At 42.2% G+C, this 20926-nt stretch overlaps 1 protein-coding gene and 1 long non-coding RNA gene across 2 annotated transcripts; one reads left to right on the top strand and one right to left on the bottom strand.

The window, feature by feature from the left end:
• Positions 1-361: 361 nt before the first annotated feature.
• On the bottom strand, positions 362-15361 carry LOC138664797 (eukaryotic translation initiation factor 6-like). The gene is made up of 5 exons (XM_069751771.1): positions 15279-15361; positions 13430-13605; positions 12332-12508; positions 1916-2097; positions 362-578 (listed from the first exon to the last, which is right to left on the bottom strand). The coding sequence occupies exons 1-5, from the start codon at positions 15286-15288 to the stop codon at positions 569-571; spliced, it is 555 nt and encodes a 184-aa protein (XP_069607872.1). The 5' UTR covers positions 15289-15361; the 3' UTR covers positions 362-568.
• LOC138667549 (uncharacterized) lies at positions 7377-9308 on the top strand. Its single transcript, XR_011318813.1, has 2 exons — positions 7377-7774; positions 8818-9308. It is a non-coding gene; the product is annotated as an uncharacterized lncRNA (long non-coding RNA).
• Positions 15362-20926: the final 5565 nt, after the last annotated feature.

Raw genomic sequence — 20926 nt, 5'->3', positions numbered from 1 at the left:
AGACAAATTAAATGAAAATAATACCAAAGAATTTGTGTTTGTAATCATTTTCAGGAAGAAACTGAGTATTATCTGACAGAATTGCAGGGGTGTCAATACTTTTGGCCATGACTGTATATCACAAACTTGACTTTAAACCTCTAGGAGTATTCATTATTTTAACAATCCAAACATATACCTGATTGACTACGGGTTTACTGACCCCTAACATACAGCCTAATAAGAGGCTATCAGTTTGGGTTAGGAGACTTATCCCAGGTATTGCGGTACATATTAGGATTGTGGTACATATTCGGATTGTACAATATGCCCCTGTGAACCTGGCCTTAGTAGATTTTATGGGCAAATAGATCTTACAGTATTAGGTTTTAAAATTTTATTACATTTAAAGAGTGTAAGTGCAATATACAGTTGTTTGAATTTATTATTTTTTTCCTTTTAAATGCAGGTTGTACACAAACATCTGTTCCACTAATGCGCACATCATTTAGCAGGTGAAGCAGCAGCTTAAGTAATACAGTGCAGTGATCTTCTTAATGGCCAAGCAGCTGATCTCAGGATACTCTGGTTATGTAAGGCTAAAAGGAAGGAGAAAAGATTAAAAAAAAAAAGTCAATAAAGGTGCACACATACACAAAAAAAAAAACAGCACAGATCATATACGACTTGCCATCCCCATATTATGGATTTTGCATGGATCCATTACAATTCTTAACAGATGCAATGCAGCTGTCCATAATAGACATGCGGATGTAAAAAAACAAAAAAACAAAAACTAAACACACTTTCTGAAAGGCATTCAGACAACTTTGCATATGCTATTGTAAACCAGCCTAAGCTTGTAGTGCTATATACATCTTTCTTCCATACCAAAGTAGTTAGCACAACACTTTTGATCACTGAAGGGTTTTTTGGTGTTTTGTACATCAGTTTGGAGACACTTTTTTTGGACTGGCACTTGTTGGATGCTTTTATTTTTAATCTACATTGAGCAAGAAAAACATTAGCAGTTTTTGAAGCAAAAACGCTGGCGAAATGCTCAGTGACATGCTAGAAACTTTGAGCCTCCCCAATTACTTGCATTATAAAATATAGCCGAAAAAAAAACCGCCTGAAGAAAGTCAGCTGAATTCTTTTAACAGCTTAGTGTTTTGGAAACCTGAAGTGGTTAAAAGACTATCAAAAGAAAACCATATGAATAAACACGTTCTTACATGGTAATACATATATTCATTTTTTTGAGCCTTTAGTTAGTGCTTTTTCGGGTTGCTTTTACAGTAGAATCTACCACAAAAACAAAAAAAAACACACACACACACACACACAACTGTGTCTACATGCCCTTACATGGGGATTTTGTGGTTTTAAACATAATGTTTGAAATCAGGACACTTTTAGATGGAACTTTGAGGCAATGCCAGAAGTGGGTCTAGCCGGAAGCAGTGTAAGGCCTTATATTTTCCGTTCCTTCTGAATGTGCAAGAAGGGTACAAGCTGCACCCTAAAGAGTTTTTCACAGCTTTGTTGCAGAGCAAAAAAGCACACAACTGAAACACTGCTGTGATATGTACTCGACAATTAGGCCTGGGATACACACTGTGGTTTACAGCCAAAGATCGCCAGTTTCACTGCTATACTACAGCATAGTTTGAATGAAAGGGGGTCACTTTGCAACTCACAAGAGTCAAGCAAGTCACAAAAAGTTATAATCTGGATTTTTTCTAAGTTGAGTGACCTGGTACTTTGAGGTTCAAAATAGGACCCCCATTCACTAGCATTATGTGGTAATGCATTAGGAGCATACTGCAATATTTGGCCTTGTGACCTATGTCATGGCCAAAGTCGCCCTCTAGTTTCAGACTACAGGTTTCCTAGTGCTGTACACTAAAACAAAAGCTAGAAAACAGTATCATACCTGTCAATTAGAGAGTCTCTCATGTTTGTGGCAATGGTGCTTGGCTGAGCATCACTTAGCTTGAATACACTTTCTATGACTGACAGCTCTGTACTGGTCGTGTCCAGACCGCAGAAAGCACACCAGTCATTGACAACCATTCCTGCTGCAATCACTTCACTACCTCGATTGACTGTACCAGCCTGTCAAAAGACAATTAAAGTTAGTGTCAATTAGTGATTAGGATTTGACAGGATACATTTAACTGAATGCTCAAATTTCAAAATAAAATGTTTTAACGTTCTTTATACATACTGATTTTCACAACATGCTTTTTGAGGGTTATATTTTTGGTAATTCAATAATGAAATAAAGACAATGAAAATTATAATTTAGATTATTTATATAGTATCAGTATAAAAAAATAAAAATGGTGCCTTGTTTGTACACGCCAGAATATTCTAGATTAAACCATCTTAAAAAGTTGCTATATTTTGACGAAACATGGTGTTGTGCAAAAATTTTGCAACTTTACATATTCATGCTGCTAAAGTAGGGGGCATTTCGGCAGGAAGTGCATGTGGCAAAACTCGGCCATCTAATTGATGATCAGTTGTGGTATATAAGGTACTAGAGTAAGATTTCTGATGAGGCATGCCAGTTGTGAAATGTGCCCTGACTGATTAAGAGGCTTGCCCCCTAAGTGAACCAAGCGCCTCTTAAGCTATGTGCACACGATGCGTTTTTGCAGCTTTTTTTCCTCGCAGAAATGGTCCAAAAATGTAATGGAATCCTTATGCAAGCTTATTCAATGTCAATCCTGAAGTGTTCTGCACATGATCAGTAAATTTCCGTGCGTATTTGCAGTGCGTGTTTTTCTGCAGCATGCCAATTCTTTGTGCATTTCGGCAGCATTTCCGCACCCATTGACTTCAATTGAGTCAGTTAAATCCGCAGCAAAAACACAGGAATAAAAATGTTTGCAGATTTGCTGAGTTTGTGTTGCGTTTTACCATCTTCCTATGGTGTTTTCCACGCTGTCATGTGTGACAGCATGGAAAACAACTGCGCGGTGGTTCCTATCAGCGGTAACGCTACCGCCGGGGAGACAATCAGTTTTAAGACTGTCAGCGTGATCCCGTAGCTGTGACTGTCACCCTCAGTAACATTACCGCCAGTACTGTCGGTCACAGTGCTGCGGAATCATGCTGTCCGATGTCCGCGTGATCCTGCAGCAAAAAGCTGGCGTAGGCCGATGAGACTACTGCTTCTATCAGGCTATGTCTGCTGTCACTGATAACAGTGACAGCAGGTGCCGCTGATGGGATAGTATTATCATCTGCTGGCACCTGTGCTCACAGTTTAAGTAAAATTACATACATATTCCCATAAAAATAAAAAAATAAAAACACTCACCTTAACGCCTAATCCCCGATGCCCTTGCGTCCTAGAAATAATGTAAAATAATCCACCATATATTCCATGTGTGCCGTAGTCCACGTAATCCAGATTGTCCCACGGTGATATCACGTATAGAACAGTCACATCGGGAGATGTGACTGCTCTGCCCGGTGATACACTAACAGGAGGTAATTGCTCCCGCAGTGTATCACTGAGCTGCCGTGAGAGAGTTCACCGAAGTTCATCAGCCCGTCATCTCCGATGCTCTCACTTACAGCACCGCTGAGTGAGAACTTTCCCACGTGGCAGTGGTGCCGTAATCGAGATCACCGGAGCTGATCAGCTGATTAACTCCAGTTAACTCTCTCACTGCAGCTCAGTGCTATACACTGCGGAAGCAATTCCCTCCTGTCAGTGTATTGCCGGCTGTCTTTGAGAGCAGTCACATCACTGATGTGACTGCTCTCAAAGTGATCAGGATCATCGTGTGACATTATGTATCATCTTCTCTGCTATAATAAATGAAATGTGGATTACATCTGCGCTGCTGCGACAAATAATAGATCCAGATATACTGTTAGGGTGTTCGGGTGGTTTATTCAACGCGTTTCGAAGCTCAAAGGCTTCTTCTTCAGGAAGTTTCCACACAAAGATCTTCTCTGCTGACAGATGAGGAATATTTGTGGTTTATTTTATTTTTGTTACAGGAAACATTGGCTTCGGTGGATTAGGCGTTTGGCAATTATGGTCTAATTAAGATTCATTAAAGGAGTGTCATTATTTCAAATAAAGGACTTTATTCTGGGTCTCTGTTTTATACAATATCACTATGGGGTTATTAATAGATAGGTGTCTTATAGACACCTCTGTATTACTAGCCTGTGGGCTTGATGTCACCTGACAATACAAAGGTGACATCAACCCCACAAATATGAACCCCACTTGCCACAGCTACTGGGCAAGTGGGAAGAGTGAGGCTAAGCGCAAAATTTGGCGCATCTTATAGATGCATCTTTTCTGGGGTGGCTGAGAGCTGATTTTGGTCTGGGAGGGGCAAATATCCATGGCCCCTTCCTAGGCTACTAATATCAGCCCACAGCTGCCTGCATATCCTTTGCTGGTTATTATTTATAAGGGTACCCCACATCATTTTTTGGGGGGGTCCTCCATTTTAATAGCCAGCAAAGGCTAAGTATACAGCTGTGAGCTGATATTAATAGCTTTGGAAGCTCCATAGATATTACCCCTTCCCAAACTATAAACATCTGCCCCCAGCTGTCGGCTTTCCATCTGCTGGTTATTAAAATTGCGAGAGCGCACATTTTTTTTTCCATTTTTTTCTTTAAAATTAACAGTTGCTGTTTAGCTACAGCCTATGTACATTCATTCTGATAACACTCCTACATAGGCTGGTGACAATGTATGGGTAGGTTTGTGTGTGTTTACTTATCAGCTTAGTAATGAGGGTGTCCAGCTGACACCTTATGACTAGGCCTGGAACTACTTGTCAATGACAGCTGCTGCTCTAATCCCATTACCCTGATACCACACTGCATCAGCATGAAAACTTGGTGTTGAGCCAAGAAATACCAACTTTTTTTTTTTAATATCTTTATTTAGCTTAAAAAAAAAAAGCCTTCATTGCTGTACAAAAAACGCATGCAAAAACGTGCGTTTTTGCAGTAGCCTCTCTCCTGCCTAGAGATGCAGAAACCTTGCAGAAATTTCTGCAAGAAAATACTCAACGTGTGCACATAGGCTTACTCCACCACAACCCTTCATTAAGAGTAGAATGTACTATGCCAGGCTTCATAAGTTGCGGCCACAGAGCTGTATGATGACTCAAACCTAGTGTGTACCAGTGTATGAACACAAGTGCAAGAATTGTGCGAGATATTGATGAACGATTGGATAAGGTACTGAAATACTGTGATAAAACAACTCAGTTTATGAAATCTGATACGTCTGCCTAGATGTGCTTTGAAGAGCATGCCTTAAAAGAAGTTGTCCACTTGCAGATAGATATGAACCTTGGAGTCTCTCTTTAAATACTCTGCGTTTCCAAATGTGCTTGTGAGCGGCGCTATCGTTGTCTGCTCATCCCCATGACGTGACCCCCCAGCTGCAGCTGCCAGTGATGTCACATCAACTTTCGGAACTAGAAGCCAACCCGGCATCACTGAGGCAGGTCCCAGTCTCCCCGAATGACTGGGCTGTGTGCAGAGCTTCACCGCACATCATAGCCCAGCATCGCGCGGGCTCTCCAGCACTGCTTTCATTAACAGAGCCCAAGAAAAAAGCAAAAAGAAACTTTGTAAGAGATAAATCCACTTATCACGCTCCAAAACTGCTTAAAGGGGGTTGTCACGTCTAAAACGATGCATTCACCGGGAGAATTCATACGTCTGCATTCACACAGTGACTGCAAACTTTTCATTAAAAAAAAAAAAAAAAAAAAATCAGTCTTTGAGAGATCACATTATATATTTGATCTATAAACCTACAGGGAGAAGCTCAAGAAAAACCTAAACCAAAACCACAAAAAAAAAAAAAAAAAAAAAAAAACTGCCGAGACTCCCAGCTCAGAGTAAAAACTTGCCAAATTGCAGAATACAAATGACAGATAGTTTTACTCCTTATGTACACATACACAAGGACTTCCAGAAATCCTGGAACATTACCTGAAAGTGTAATTACACTTAAAAGGAACGTGCGAGGAGGATTGTGCAAAGTGACCTACAGACAGTTATGTAGAATAAATTACTTGCCACTCAAGAGAAATTCTTTGCAAGGTAAAACGTGAATAGTTCATTTATTGGGTGCATCCAGTTCCATATAAATTGAACGTTTTCGGTCTAATCAAAAGACCTTCATCAGAAAAGGTTATAAAGTACTGTAATACATGTGTGGAAAAACACAAAGGAAAACATTTTTTAGAAAATGATGCACAGAGAAATATATAGTAAAAAACAGATATGGTACACATTGCTCAATGGAGAAATGATAACTAAACAGACATCACATGTTACACGAAGAGCAGACAACAGCGGCGGTCTAAATGGATCCGACCTGGTGCTCCGTGAGTGGTGAGCTTCGTGGTGGAGATGCTAAAGGCTGTAAATGTGTAGGAAGGATAATGCAAGAGAAAAGAGGGCAAGGAGACACATCACGTCCAACTGAAAAACCGAGCGAGTGGATAGCGAATAGGCCATCCCTAAAGGATACAGGAAGTGCGGTAACCTCTATGACTAGTGGTTGACGGACTAAGGTGCACAGTGAGATGCCTGAAATATAAAACATGAACATGTAAATAATACATAATTGTCATTGTGCAGGAATAGTGCAACATGTATGGGCACACAACCCCGTAGGGAGAAGAGAGCATAAGAATGAGTAGAGGGCAAGAGAACGGACCCTGCAGTGTGACCACCTACAACCTGCAAGAATGAATAGAGAAATAGCCCAGAGTAGTAAAAACATATACTAGAAAATTATATTATAGCTACCTGGATGATTAGGGCAATCTGATAGGGCCCATAAGGTGCCAGCAACAGAGCAGGCCTAGGGGAGGGAGGGCGCCTAGGAGGAACAAGGAGAGATAGAGGAACACCTAGCCAAAAGTTGTCTATACCAAGGTAAACCCCTATAGAGTACTAGTCACCATCCCCTTTGTCTCTACCTTTCATCCCTTTTCGAGCCTGGTACAATCTACCATTAGGAGACATTGGAATATCTTATCCAAAAGTTACCCGACAGTTCCAGAATTTAAAGCTCCATTCCTACCATGTTTTAAGCGTGCTAGAAACCTTAAGGACAGGCTGGTCAAGGCAGATATTGGCTCAGGTTCAGTGGTCCCAAAACAAACTTTTCTTCACACCCAGAAACGTGGTACTTTCCCTTGCCTCAATTGTCTACAGTGTAGTAATGTACAAAAGGGCTCCTCTGTGTTTCACCCACAAACTGGTAAGGCCATTCCCATAAAAGGCTTCTATACCTGCGAGTCCACATTCGTGGTATATCTCATCAAATGCCCATGCGGCCTAGCCTATGTAGGCGAGACCACGCAAGCAGTAAGGGAAAGAGTGGCCCAACACAAATCCACCATCCGATGCAACAAGACACATCTTCCCCTCCCACACCATTTTGCCATAAAAAATCACGGTATTGCCCAACTCCGGTTTCAGGTTTTAGAACAGGTGGATATCCCTAGAAGAGGACAAAACCGTACCAGAATGCTTCAAAGAAGGGAAGCTTATTGGATTTATACGCTCCAGACCTTAGAACCAAAGGGATTAAATAGAGATTACGATATTTCAGCTTTTTTGTAATTCCTGGTTTTGTAGTCTATGTAAAGTGAGCACAACCAGGGAATGTGTTGATCGCATTTGTTTATGTCATGTTTTTAATTTTCTGTTTTACCTCTTTTCACAGAACCGCTAGTCACGTCCTGCGCACCGAGCACTGGCCCCACCCCATATGGTACAGTATCCACACTCAATGCCATTCTAGATATAGAGCATTAGTCTGGTCTCTATATCACCTGCGTGTGACCACCTTTGAGGTCTGTTCTAGACCTTCCCTCCTTTCTCTGTATTAGGTCATTTACCTCTTTATTTTGCATATACCCTGTTTGAGTTCTCCTCGTCCAGCCTCCCTTGCCCTCTCTAATTTCCCTGCGTTTGTTCTCCCTTGTAGTTTCGCCCTTCCCCCCTCTCTCCCCTCGCTGTATAGGGCCGCCTCTGGCTTTCTTTTTTAGCCTCCGGCACTCATTCTCTTGGCGCAAGCGCCCTTCAGCTCCCTTCCGTCCTTGTCTCTCTGCGCACGCGCCGCCGACCCGGTCACGTGTCTGCTATGACGCTACGGGTCAGGTGATTGCCTGGCGGCGCGCACATAAACCCGGAAGTGCCACCAGCCAGACACCAGCCCTGGGAGTCTCACAGCCTTCGCTACACGGCGCCGGGGTCCTCCGGCTTTACAGGTACTCTCTGCCCCATTATACAGTGACGCTCGCCCTCTCTCGGCACTCCGCCTCGGCCTAGAGACTTAGTCACTCATTATATTTTCTTTTCAACAGCGCGTCTGCTCCTGCGATTTGCTCGCCCCCCACAGCGCTCGCCTTATATACCCTCTGCCTTACAGGTAATGGTGACTAGTACTCTATAGGGGTTTACCTTGGTATAGACAACTTTTGGCTAGGTGTTCCTCTATCTCTCCTTGTTCCTCCTAGGCGCCCTCCCTCCCCTAGGCCTGCTCTGTTGCTGGCACCTTATGGGCCCTATCAGATTGCCCTAATCATCCAGGTAGCTATAATATAATTTTCTAGTATATGCTTTTACTACTCTGGGCTATTTCTCTATTCATTCTTGCAGGTTGTAGGTGGTCACACTGCAGGGTCCGTTCTCTTGCCCTCTACTCATTCTTATGCTCTCTTCTCCCTACGGGGTTGTGTGCCCATACATGTTGCACTATTCCTGCACAATGACAATTATGTATTATTTACATGTTCATGTTTTATATTTCAGGCATCTCACTGTGCACCTTAGTCCGTCAACCACTAGTCATAGAGGTTACCGCACTTCCTGTATCCTTTAGGGATGGCCTATTCGCTATCCACTCGCTCGGTTTTTCAGTTGGACGTGATGTGTCTCCTTGCCCTCTTTTCTCTTGCATTATCCTTCCTACACATTTACAGCCTTTAGCATCTCCACCACGAAGCTCACCACTCACGGAGCACCAGGTCGGATCCATTTAGACCGCCGCTGTTGTCTGCTCTTCGTGTAACATGTGATGTCTGTTTAGTTATCATTTCTCCATTGAGCAATGTGTACCATATCTGTTTTTTACTATATATTTCTCTGTGCATCATTTTCTAAAAAATGTTTTCCTTTGTGTTTTTCCACACATGTATTACAGTACTTTATAACCTTTTCTGATGAAGGTCTTTTGATTAGACCGAAAACGTTCAATTTATATGGAACTGGATGCACCTAATAAATGAACTATTCACGTTTTACCTTGCAAAGAATTTCTCTTGAGTGCCAAGTAATTTATTCTACATGACTGACGGGTTGGATACCTAACTTGTGCACCTCCTACAAACCTTGAGTGCCGTGGTTTCTATCATTACGTGACCTACAGACAGTGTCAGGTTGGGATAGAGATTATAGGATAAAGATTGCTCTATTCTGAAAAGAAAATAAAACCCTTCTGCAGGCAGACGCCAGCCTGTGTAGTTGCAGCTATTGGTGATCCAATGGCTGCTACTGAGCAGGCGTCGGCAGTGCCACCTTTGTAGAGAACAAACAAAAAAATTCTCTCCTCCAAAGGAAAAAAAAAAAGATTAAGAAACCACCACAAGACAGATTTCATCAGCCAAGGTATTTTTAATCAGTGTAAAGGAGCCGACCTGACACTGTAGGTTACTGTGCACAATCCTGCTGACAAGGAAAACAGTCATGTCACAAACCGCTATAAACTTTTACATATGGTGTTAATCTGCAGGTTAATAGCATTCTAACGCTGTGCAGCCCCAGCACTGAAAGACTGGATACTGGGAGGAAAAACTTAATTCCTCTCGGCAGCCTCAAGCTTTCAGTCATAGTGGTGCTGCCGGCACAGCTACAGTCACCGCTCAGTACACAGTGAGCGACCGCTGTAACTGAGCTGCCAGCACTGACTTGCAGTGGATCTGTGCAGAGTCAGCCATCAGTCAGTGGCGAGGAATGGTTAGAGCCGCTGCTCACTATGTTCTGACTAAAGACTGCAGCAGAGCTGGCCACGCCTGTATGACTGACAGCTGGAGTAATAAAGTTCATGTCCTCATGGTAGCCAGTCTTTCAGTGCGGCATTACAATGCTATTAACTTGCAGATAAGCACCATAGAATTACGGTAGGTTATTAGCGTTTGGGAACATGGCAGGTTCCCTTTAACAGGGAATAGGTCATCAGGTTTTTGCCACCTAAAATGACATAAGCATGACATGGGGACAGAGACCCCAATTCCAGTGACATGTTACTTGCTAGGCTGCTTGCTGTACTTTTCATAATCTCCTGCTGGTAAAACAGGGAAAACTAGTAAACCTCATGCCAAGTAGTCCTCCATATTCATAAGCTGTGTATAACCCCGCCCCACCACGGACTGGCAGCTTTCTGTACACTGTGCATAGGCAGAAATCTGCCAATAATGTGTGGCTGGGGTTATAATGAACTCATAACTGGTACATCAGTAGCAGATAAAACTACAGCAAGAAATCCAGTAAATGACTCCGCTGGAACAAGGGTCTCTGTTAGTGATAAGTGTACTAGGAAATAGCGTTCTCAAAGTATCGTGGGTGCTTGAGTAATATGTTCCAAGTCCCCGCAGCTCCACGATTTGCGGCTGTTAGCCAATCCCCGTATGTGCTGTGGCTGTTCAATTATTGTCTAATAATGCAGCCACGGAGCCTCAAATATGCTGCTCTCAGATGGGGGTAGCAAAATCCTGGCAAGACTCCCTTTAAATATATATGGCAATTTACCATTAACCCCTTCATGACCAGGGGATTTTTCGTTTTTCCGTGTTCGTTTTTCGCTCCCCTCCTTCCCAGAGCCATAACTTTTTTATTTTTCCGTCAATTTGGCCATGTGAGGGCTTATTTTTTGCGGGACGAGTTGTACTTTTGAACGACATCATTGGTTTTAGCATGTCGTGTACTAGAAAACGGGAAAAAAATTCCAAGTGCGGTGAAATTGCAAAAAAAGTGCAATCCCACACTGGTTTTTTGTTTGGCTTTTTTGCTAGGTTCACTAAATGCTAAAACTGACCTGCCATTATGATTCTCCAGGTCATTACGAGTTCATAGACACCAAACATGACTAGGTTATTTTTTATCTAAGTGGTGAAAAAAAATTCCAAACTTTGCTAAAAAAAAAAAATTGCGCCATTTTCCGATACTCGTAGCGTCTCCATTTTTCGTGATCTGGGGTCGGTTGAGGGCTTATTTTTTGCGTGCCGAGATGACGTTTTTAATGATAGCATTTCAGTGCAGATACGTTCTTTTGATCGCCCGTTATTGCATTTTAATGCAATGTCGCGGCGACCAAAAAAACGTAATTCTGGCGTTTCAAATTTTTTTCCCGCTACGCTGTTTAGCGATCAGGTTAATACTTTTTTTTAATTGATAGATCGGGCGATTCTGAGCGCGGCGATACCAAATATGCGTAGATTTGATATTTTTTTTATTGATTTATTTCGATTGGGGTGAAAGGGGGGTGATTTAAACTTTTATGTTTTTTTTATTTTTTTCACATTTTTTTAAACTTTTTTTTTTTTACTTTTGCCATGCTTCAATAGCCTCCATGAGAGGCTAGCAGGCATAGCACGATCGGCTCTGCTACATAGCAGCGATCTGCTGATCACTGCTATGTAGCAGAATTGCACGTGTGCTGTGAGCGCCGACCACAGGGTGGCGCTCACAGCGACGGGCAATCAGTAACCATAGAGGTCTCAAGGACCTCTATGGTTACCATTCACAAGCATCGCCGACCCCCGATCATGTGACGGGGTCGGCGATGACGTCATTTCTGGCCGCCCGGCCGGAAGCGGTAGTTAAATGCCGCTGTCTGCGTTTGACAGCGGCATTTAACTAGTTAATAGGTGCGGGCAGATCGCGATTCTACTGTTCAAAACAGCTGACATGTCCCGGCTTTGGTGCGGGCTCACCGCGGAGCCCTGCATCAAAGCAGGGGAGCCGGCATCGGACGGTATAGTACGTCCGATGCCGGTAAGGGGTTAAAGTAACAAGCACATTTACTTTGGAAAAGCAAACTTGAGGGAAAAGAACAAAAGTCCCAGGCTGTGGAATCTGAATGCCAAATTTGACTACCATTTTTTTCCCCACATACCCTTATCTATATGTTCAAAATTACTAAACTTTCCAAAATTCCCCAGTAGGTAGCGCTAAACGGGTTGCACTAACGCAATATGAACCTAGCCTAAGAAGCAAGCTTTTATATAGCGTTTTGAAGTAGCATTCATTCTTATCTTATTTTACTTACCACTAAGGGGACTTGGAGTAATGATGACAACTCATCCTGGTCTTCTATTGATGTTTTGGGATGAACCAAACCCCCCTGATTACTAAAGGCACAGTAACTGCCAACAAGAACTTGCTCAGCAACTGTCTGCCTGAAAACCTCTACTTTCAGAACGTCTGCTAGTATCTCCTCTGTCTCCTGAAACACAAAAAGAAAATAAAGAGCAGGGATTATAGAAAGTACATTATTCTATGTTATCCTTGTGTCTTGTCTTACATTTTACAGAAGGGAAGAAGAATTTGATGGATCAATGATGAACCATTTGTAACAAAACATTAGGTTAGGGCCAAACAGCGTGATCGGCCACAGTAGGCGACAACTTTCCCACTGCAATGACCAAATTACATACTAATTTGTAGAAAAATTGTGCAGCAATTGACCCACCATGGTTGGCCAGCGCTTTGGCCACCCTATCCATCAGGTCAGTTGTTTTTTTTTTGTCACCAATTTTGTCACCAATAGCAGGCAGTATATGATCACTTCTATGAAACGTGCCTCACTGGTAAGGCCAACCTTACAGTTTGGGGAGCACCACTGTTATCGCTGGCCACAATGAGTGGAGGCGACAGCAACAGTAAAACAGACCGGAATAATTCCAGAATAGGTGTGTGTGTGGAAATACGAAACTGGAGGAGACTTGAAAAGGCAAGTATAGGGTTCTTTTGTTGGTTTAAAAAAAGATTCCTCTTAAAGAGATATTCTCTGTTTTGGACAGTACAGATAGAGAACGGTCTACTGCTTGGGACTAGGAAACGGCATCATCAGATTCATGCTGTGCAATAGCAGCCGATAAGTCTCACTGCAAGATACTTTGAAAAGCCATCCTGGGACTAGGTGTCTCATGTAAGACATATCCCCGGTGGCTTGTCCTTGTTCTTTGCCTGGCAGGGAGACACGTTAGCCACTGGTGCTGGGCAGGGAGAAGATTGCACGGACATGCCTTGGGTCTAGACAGCGTAGACACAGTGCCTGTCCGGCTTATCAAAGGCAACATGCCTAAAGACCAAGAGAATTTAAAGAAATGTTTACAGTAGATATTAAAAAACAAACAGCACATACCCGGTCAAGATCGGGGTGTACAAGGGCTACGTAGTCATTACAAGCCATCACATTCCCCAAAGCGGAAAGTCTCTCCTCAACCCTCTGGATTCGTACAGAGTCCGGTAAGCTGTTTCTGATGTGCTGGAGTTCTTGATCTGTTGTGTTGTTTGAGACTAGAAGGCCATTTCGGTTTCCTACATAAAATGTGAACACAAATTCAAAGCTAAAAAAGAAAAGAAATAACCTATAGACTATTTAATGTTTAGGTCATATCTTTATGCTCCTTACAAGCAGCTCAAAGAAATTTCAGACAAATATGGTGTTACAGTGAGGGTTTTTATCAGAATTTGCCTTCCATTTTCCATAAATACTTTGTTAAAGGGGTCGAGAAGAAAAGTCTGCAGTCACTTTATGCCGAATCATTAAAGTGTGCAATGTGCACATTGTCATGATTACCCTGTACTCCCCATGCGAGTGCATGGTTACGTGACTGCATGTATATGATATGTACTCGCAGCCACATAGCAATTAGATTTTTCTGCACTTCTCTCAATAGGACACAGAAAGAAAGGGATAAGAGTCTAGTCAGCATGATGTGCCCGCAAACACACAGATCGCATACATGCAGTCACTCGACCACCCACTTACATGAGGAAATACAGAGAAATCATGACAGTGTCTGCATCGCACACTGTCACAATTCAGCAGTCTGTTGTCACACGGTTAAGGTACCGTCACACTGAACGATATCGCTAGCGATCCGTGACGTTGCAGCGTCCTGGCTAGCGATATCGTTCAGTTTGACAGGCAGCAGCGATCTGGATCCTGCTGTGCCATCGTTGGTCGGTGCAGAAAGTCCAGAACTTTATTTCGTCGCTGGACTCCCTGCAGACATCGCTGAATCGGCGTGTGTGACGCCGATTCAGCGATGTCTTCACTGGTAACCAGGGTAAACATCGGGTTACTAAGCGCAGGGCCACGCTTAGTAACCCGATGTTTACCCTGGTTACCAGCGTAAAAGTAAAAAAAAAACAAACACTACATACTTACCTTCCGCTGTCTGTCCCCCAGCGCTGTGCTTCTCTGCACTGTGAGCGCCGGCCGGAAAGCAGAGCACAGCGATGACATCACCACTGTGCTTTCCGGCTGGCGATAACAGTCAGTGCAGGAAAGCACAGCGCCGGGGGACAGACAGTGGAAGGTAAGTATGTAGTGTTTTTTTTTTTTTACTTTTACGCTGGTAACCAGGGTAAACATCGGGTTACTAAGCGCGGCCCTGCGCTTAGTAACCCGATGTTTACCCTGGTTACCAGGGGACCGGCATCGTTGGTCGCTGGAGAGCTGTCTGTGTGACAGCTCTCCAGCGACCAAACAGAGATGCTGCAGCGATCAGGATTGTTGTCTGGATCGCTGCAGCGTCGCTAAATGTGACGGTACCTTTACTGCAGACCTTTCTTTTTAACTTGGAAAACCTCTTTAAACAGATGTAGTCTTTTCTGGAACTAATACGGTTTGCATATCCTTTGGATAAGGCTTCTATATCAGATCATTCGGGGGTCATCAATGTTACACACCTAGAAACCCCCTTTAGGATTTATACAGGCTGCAGCCAAACAGCAGTGTGACCTGTTGGCATTTAGTCGGCACATACAGATCAATTGCGTGGTGGATTATCTGAACATCTGCAAGTGTCATAGGCTTGATTGATGTCTGATGCCTATCCACCTGGACAATGTAAAGCATTTTGGGGGCAGTGTGAACTGTAGTCTGCAACATTACAAGAGGGATCACAAAACAAACATTTTAAAACTAACATCTCTTTATAGAAACTGCTGTATGCCATGTCATGGTTGTGATCTGTACACACCTACACACATCCTTCCAATAATTCTGCATCCAGCTATTGACGCATGCACCACTGGTATGGTCTCGGAGAGCTCTCCTTCAAATACACTGCAAGAAAAATTAAAGCAGGATTGTTTGTACAGTATAGAACATTAACATGAATTAAATCTAAATCCTGGTAATATGTATTCTTCTCAGTTATGTATTTTTCAAAAACTTTCCTGTCCTACGGAGAAGCCTGCATGTGGCCCCCAGACATAGGTATAAGCGAAACGCGCATCAGAGTACTGGGCAGTGTTGGTTCTTCTGTGCATGATTGCACATGGTGGGTGTAGGGGTGTGACTGATATCTTCACTATGCGGACGGTAATGCAGGGGGTCTGCTGACTACCTAGGTGAAAACTAAGTGATTTATTTATGTAGCATTGGCTGTTCATATAGGTTTACAAGGACTCTATGTTATAGCCATACCCATGTTATTAATTCTAGTTTGATTGACCATTTATGGTCAATCACGCGGTTTTTAATCTTGCCACACTGCATATTTTTAGGGCTTTATTTATGGTTTTTATCTTCTGCAATTGTGTTTTTAGTGTATGTTCATAAAGTATAATAAATTTTGTCATAAAGACTAATATAATTTATATTATATTTGGTGGTAATTATAGGACCAAATGCTGTTTCTGGGCCCCTATGATAATTGAACTGAATTATTTTGATTATAGGCTTAGTTTTCCAGTTTTGGCTAGTATCAAAAAGAAAGTACGGTAGCTTTATTTGAAGCATGACACCAAAAAGTCCAAAAAACCCATGCTTAAAAAAAAAAAACGCACACAAACGCAATGAAAAGAAATAATCAAGTAACCCAATTTAAACATTAGGTGCAGAGATTCTACATCATCAAAAAGCTCATTGGGGGGGGGGGGGAGGGGGGGGGACGTAGCCTGAAGGGGTTGTCCAGTACATTTATACTAATGACCTGTTCCAATGATAAACATTATTAGTTGGGGCCCAGCACCCTACCGATCAGCTGTAATCACCTGCAGTGGCCGAATGCAGTGCACGGCGCACACCACCAATGCTCCATACGCAGTTTAGTAGCCATTGCCTAATCTCACAGATTAGCTCCTGATGAAAAGAATAAGCTGATATATGCATAGCCCTGTAGGAGCCACTAAACAGTATGTAAAAATGCGATTCAGCTCCTATGCAATGTTTTTGTCAGACTGCCGGACATTATAGCTGCTAATCAGTGTGGGTGTCGAGAGCCCACCAGCTGTCTGATATTGCTAAACTATTACAATCATAGGTCAATAGTATAAAGGTACTGAACCTCCCCTTGACAAAGTGACAAGGTAAGAACCAGCCACTAGGAGAATGGTCCCCACTAGTGATGAGCAATCCCTGCACGTGTCGCGGCTGCCGAACTGTAATGTAATAATTACCATTTATCTATTACAAGTTCTGTGGCGGTGTCCGCCCCACACTGCCTGTATGTACAAGATGCAGTCACCAGTGACGTTTTCTCCTAAGGTTCTGCTCAAACATGTCAGAGCCTTTCCCAATATATACCTCAGACTGCAGTTTCTACCATATATTATGGGCCACTATACGGCAACGTATCATGTTAAAGGGAACCTGTCACCAGAAAAATGCTATTAACCTGCAGATATGGGGTTAATCTGCAGGTTAATGGCATTACTAACCTACCCGGTGCCCAAACTTACCCGAACAATGCATAGAGAAAATTAACTTTATTGCCCCCAGCAGCGTTCCAGGTTCCGTCACCGCTCCAAGTATACAGAGCGGCAGATGTAACCACGCACCGGGACCTAAGTGACACTGACTCCACATTGGCGCCGGCAACATGGTTACAGATGCCGCTCTGTATATTCAGCGCAGTGACTGAACCCGGAGAATGGCGCTGGGGTGGTTTTTTTCTTTTTTTACACAAACGTTGAATTTTTCTTCATTACATAAATAAGAAAGAACATATACATGTTTGGTATTTGCGAACTTGTAATGGCCTGGAGAATCATAATGGCAGGTCAGGTTTAGCATTTAGTACAACTAAACGGTTGGTGAAACGGTAGACAACTCTGCATTGCCCAGAAAGCACAGAGAAGCGCAGGGAGAGGAGACATGGGGTGTCCGGGAAACTTCCCAACTCTTTCAGGAGGTATCACTGTTTACCAAGCATATCTTCCATATATTGTGAGGCAGTAAGTACGGCCAATGGAGATCTCTGCATGTGTGAGGTCATGTCTTGTGGATAGGGCCCACACCGGGGAAACCGGGACCTGCTGTGTCCGCTGCATAGAGCCCAGCTGCCAGCTACGTTCTACAGACAGCACCAACCTACATGCAGCTACCTGACCAGGCACTGATCACAGCCAGCCTCTCAGGCTGTGTGCACACGTTCAGGATTTTTCACGATAAAGCCGCAAAAAAAAAAGAGCATACATTAAGCATCCTATTATTAGAATGCAATTCGCATTTTTTTGTGCTCATGTTGCTTTTTTTTCCGCAGCGGAATCGCATTCTGGAAAAAACGCAGCATGTTCATTCTTTGTGGGGAATCATGGGGATTCCGCACACATAGGAATGCATTGATCCGCTTACTTTCCGCATGTGGCTATGCCCACTATGTGGGAAGTAAGCGGATCATGTGCGGTTGGTACCCAGGGTGGAGGAGAGGAGACTCCTTCAGGCCTGGGAACCATATAATTGTTTAAAAAAAAAAAAAAAGAATTGAAATAAAAAAAAATCATGATATTCTCACCTTCCAGCGCCCCCGCTCCTCGCGATGCTTCCGTTCCCAGTGATGCTTTGTGGCAATGACCTGTGATGGCGTGCGGTCTCGCGTCATGCTACGTCATATGGGGTCATTGCCGCTAGGCATTACTGGAAGCGCAAGCATCGTGAGGAGCTGGAAGGTGAGAATATCATGATTTTTTTAATTATTTTTAACATTACAGTATATCTTTTTACTATTGACACTGCAGAGGCAGCATCAATAGTAAATAGTTGGTCACACTTGTCAAACACTGTGTTTGACAATTGTGACCAACCTGTCAAGTTTTCCAAGCGATGCTACAGATCGCGGGGAAAACGCTAGCATTCTGTAAGCTAATAACGCTTGTAAAACGCTAGTGTTTAGCGGGAAAACGCATGCCAATTCCGCATGTGATGTACCCACGGCAGGAGATGCGGAATTGGCGCGGAGATTCTGCAATGTGTGCACTTACAAGAACGTAATAGCAACCGTCTATCAATTAACAATATTCAATATAGAACCAAATGTGTGCACTTAGCCTTAATTATCTCGGGACGGACTAAACTGCATATTGGGATGATGGGATGAGGGGATGATGGGCTGCAATACTAGACTCCACCACTAGATGGCAGCACATTTTACAAATGCAGCCCAGGAAATTACTTCTTGTAATATAGCAAGAAGGGAATATGAGTATAACTATTGTTCTGTATGGGGATTATGGGTGAAATATCACAAATACACATGTCCAGGAACATACTTCATCTACTTCTGATAGGAATATGAGTATAACTATTGTTCTGTATGGGGATTATGGGTGAAATATCACAAATACACATGTCCAGTAACATACTTCATCTACTTCTGATAGGAATATGGGTATATCTATTGTTCTGTATGGGGATTATGGGTGAAATATCACAAATACACATGTCCAGTAACATACTTCATCTACTTCTGATAGGAATATGGGTATATCTATTGTTCTGTATGGGGATTATGGGTGAAATATCACAAATACACATGTCCAGTAACATACTTCATCTACTTCTGATAGGAATATGGGTATATCTATTGTTCTGTATGGGGATTATGGGTGAAATATCACAAATACACATGCCCAGGAACATATTTCATCTACTTCTGATAGGAATATGGGTATAATTATTGTTCTGTATGGGGATTATGGGTGAAATATCACAAATACACATGCCCAGGAACATACTTCATCTACTTCTGATAGGAATATGGGTATATCTATTGTTCTGTATGGGGATTATGGGTGAAATATCACAAATACACATGTCCAGTAACATACTTCATCTACTTCTGATAGGAATATGGGTATATCTATTGTTCTGTATGGGGATTATGGGTGAAATATCACAAATACACATGTCCAGTAACATACTTCATCTACTTCTGATAGGAATATGGGTATATCTATTGTTCTGTATGGGGATTATGGGTGAAATATCACAAATACACATGTCCAGTAACATACTTCATCTACTTCTGATAGGAATATGGGTATATCTATTGTTCTGTATGGGGATTATGGGTGAAATATCACAAATACACATGCCCAGGAACATATTTCATCTACTTCTGATAGGAATATGGGTATAATTATTGTTCTGTATGGGGATTATGGGTGAAATATCACAAATACACATGCTCAGGAACATACTTCATCTACTTCTGCTAGGAATATGGGTATAATTATTGTTCTGTATGGGGATTATGGGTAAAATATCACAAATACACATGTCCAGTAACATATTTCATCTACTTCTGATAGGAATATGGGTATAATTATTATTCTGTATGGGGATTATGGGTAAAATATCACAAATTCACATGCTCAGGAACATACTTCATCTACTTCTGCTAGGAATATGGGTATATCTATTGATCTGTATGGGGATTATGGGTGAAATATCACAAATTCACATGCTCAGGAACATACTTCATCTACTTCTGCTAGGAATATGGGTATAATTATTGTTCTGTATGGGGATTATGGGTGAAATATCACAAATTCACATGCCCAGGAACATATTTCATCTACTTCTGATAGGAATATGGGTATAATTATTATTCTGTATGGGGATTATGGGTAAAATATCACAAATACACATGCCCAGGAACATATTTCATCTACTTCTGATAGGAATATGGGTATAATTATTGTTCTGTATGGGGATTATGGGTGAAATATCACAAATACACATGCCCAGGAACATATTTCATCTACTTCTGATAGGAATATGGGTATAATTATTGTTCTGTATGGGGATTATGGGTGAAATATCACAAATACACATGTCCAGTAACATACTTCATCTACTTCTGATAGGAATATGGGTATAATTATTGTTCTGTATGGGGATTATGGGTGAAATATCACAAATACACATGCCCAGGAACATACTTCATCTACTTCTGATAGGAATATGGGTATATCTATTGTTCTGTATGGGGATTATGGGTGAAATATCACAAATACACATGTCCAGTAACATACTTCATCTACTTCTGATAGGAATATGGGTATATCTATTGTTCTGTATGGGGATTATGGGTGAAATATCACAAATACACATGCCCAGGAACATATTTCATCTACTTCTGATAGGAATATGGGTATAATTATTGTTCTGTATGGGGATTATGGGTGAAATATCACAAATACACATGCTCAGGAACATACTTCATCTACTTCTGCTAGGAATATGGGTATAATTATTGTTCTGTATGGGGATTATGGGTGAAATATCACAAATACACATGCCCAGGAACATATTTCATCTACTTCTGATAGGAATATGGGTATAATTATTATTCTGTATGGGGATTATGGGTAAAATATCACAAATACACATGCCCAGGAA

The sequence above is a fragment of the Ranitomeya imitator genome, chromosome 2, assembly GCF_032444005.1.
Source record: "Ranitomeya imitator isolate aRanImi1 chromosome 2, aRanImi1.pri, whole genome shotgun sequence".
In the NCBI taxonomy this organism is placed as follows: domain Eukaryota; kingdom Metazoa; phylum Chordata; class Amphibia; order Anura; family Dendrobatidae; genus Ranitomeya; species Ranitomeya imitator.
This window is presented reverse-complemented; position numbering and strand designations above follow the sequence as displayed.

Coding starts and splice junctions, on each gene's coding strand:
- LOC138664797 (XM_069751771.1), bottom strand. Junction 12,509..13,429: donor TACACCCCGATCTTGACCGG/GTATGTGCTGTT, acceptor TTTGTGTTTCAG/GAGACAGAGGAGATACTAGC. Junction 2,098..12,331: donor TACTCCAAGTCCCCTTAGTG/GTAAGTAAAATA, acceptor GTCTTTTGACAG/GCTGGTACAGTCAATCGAGG.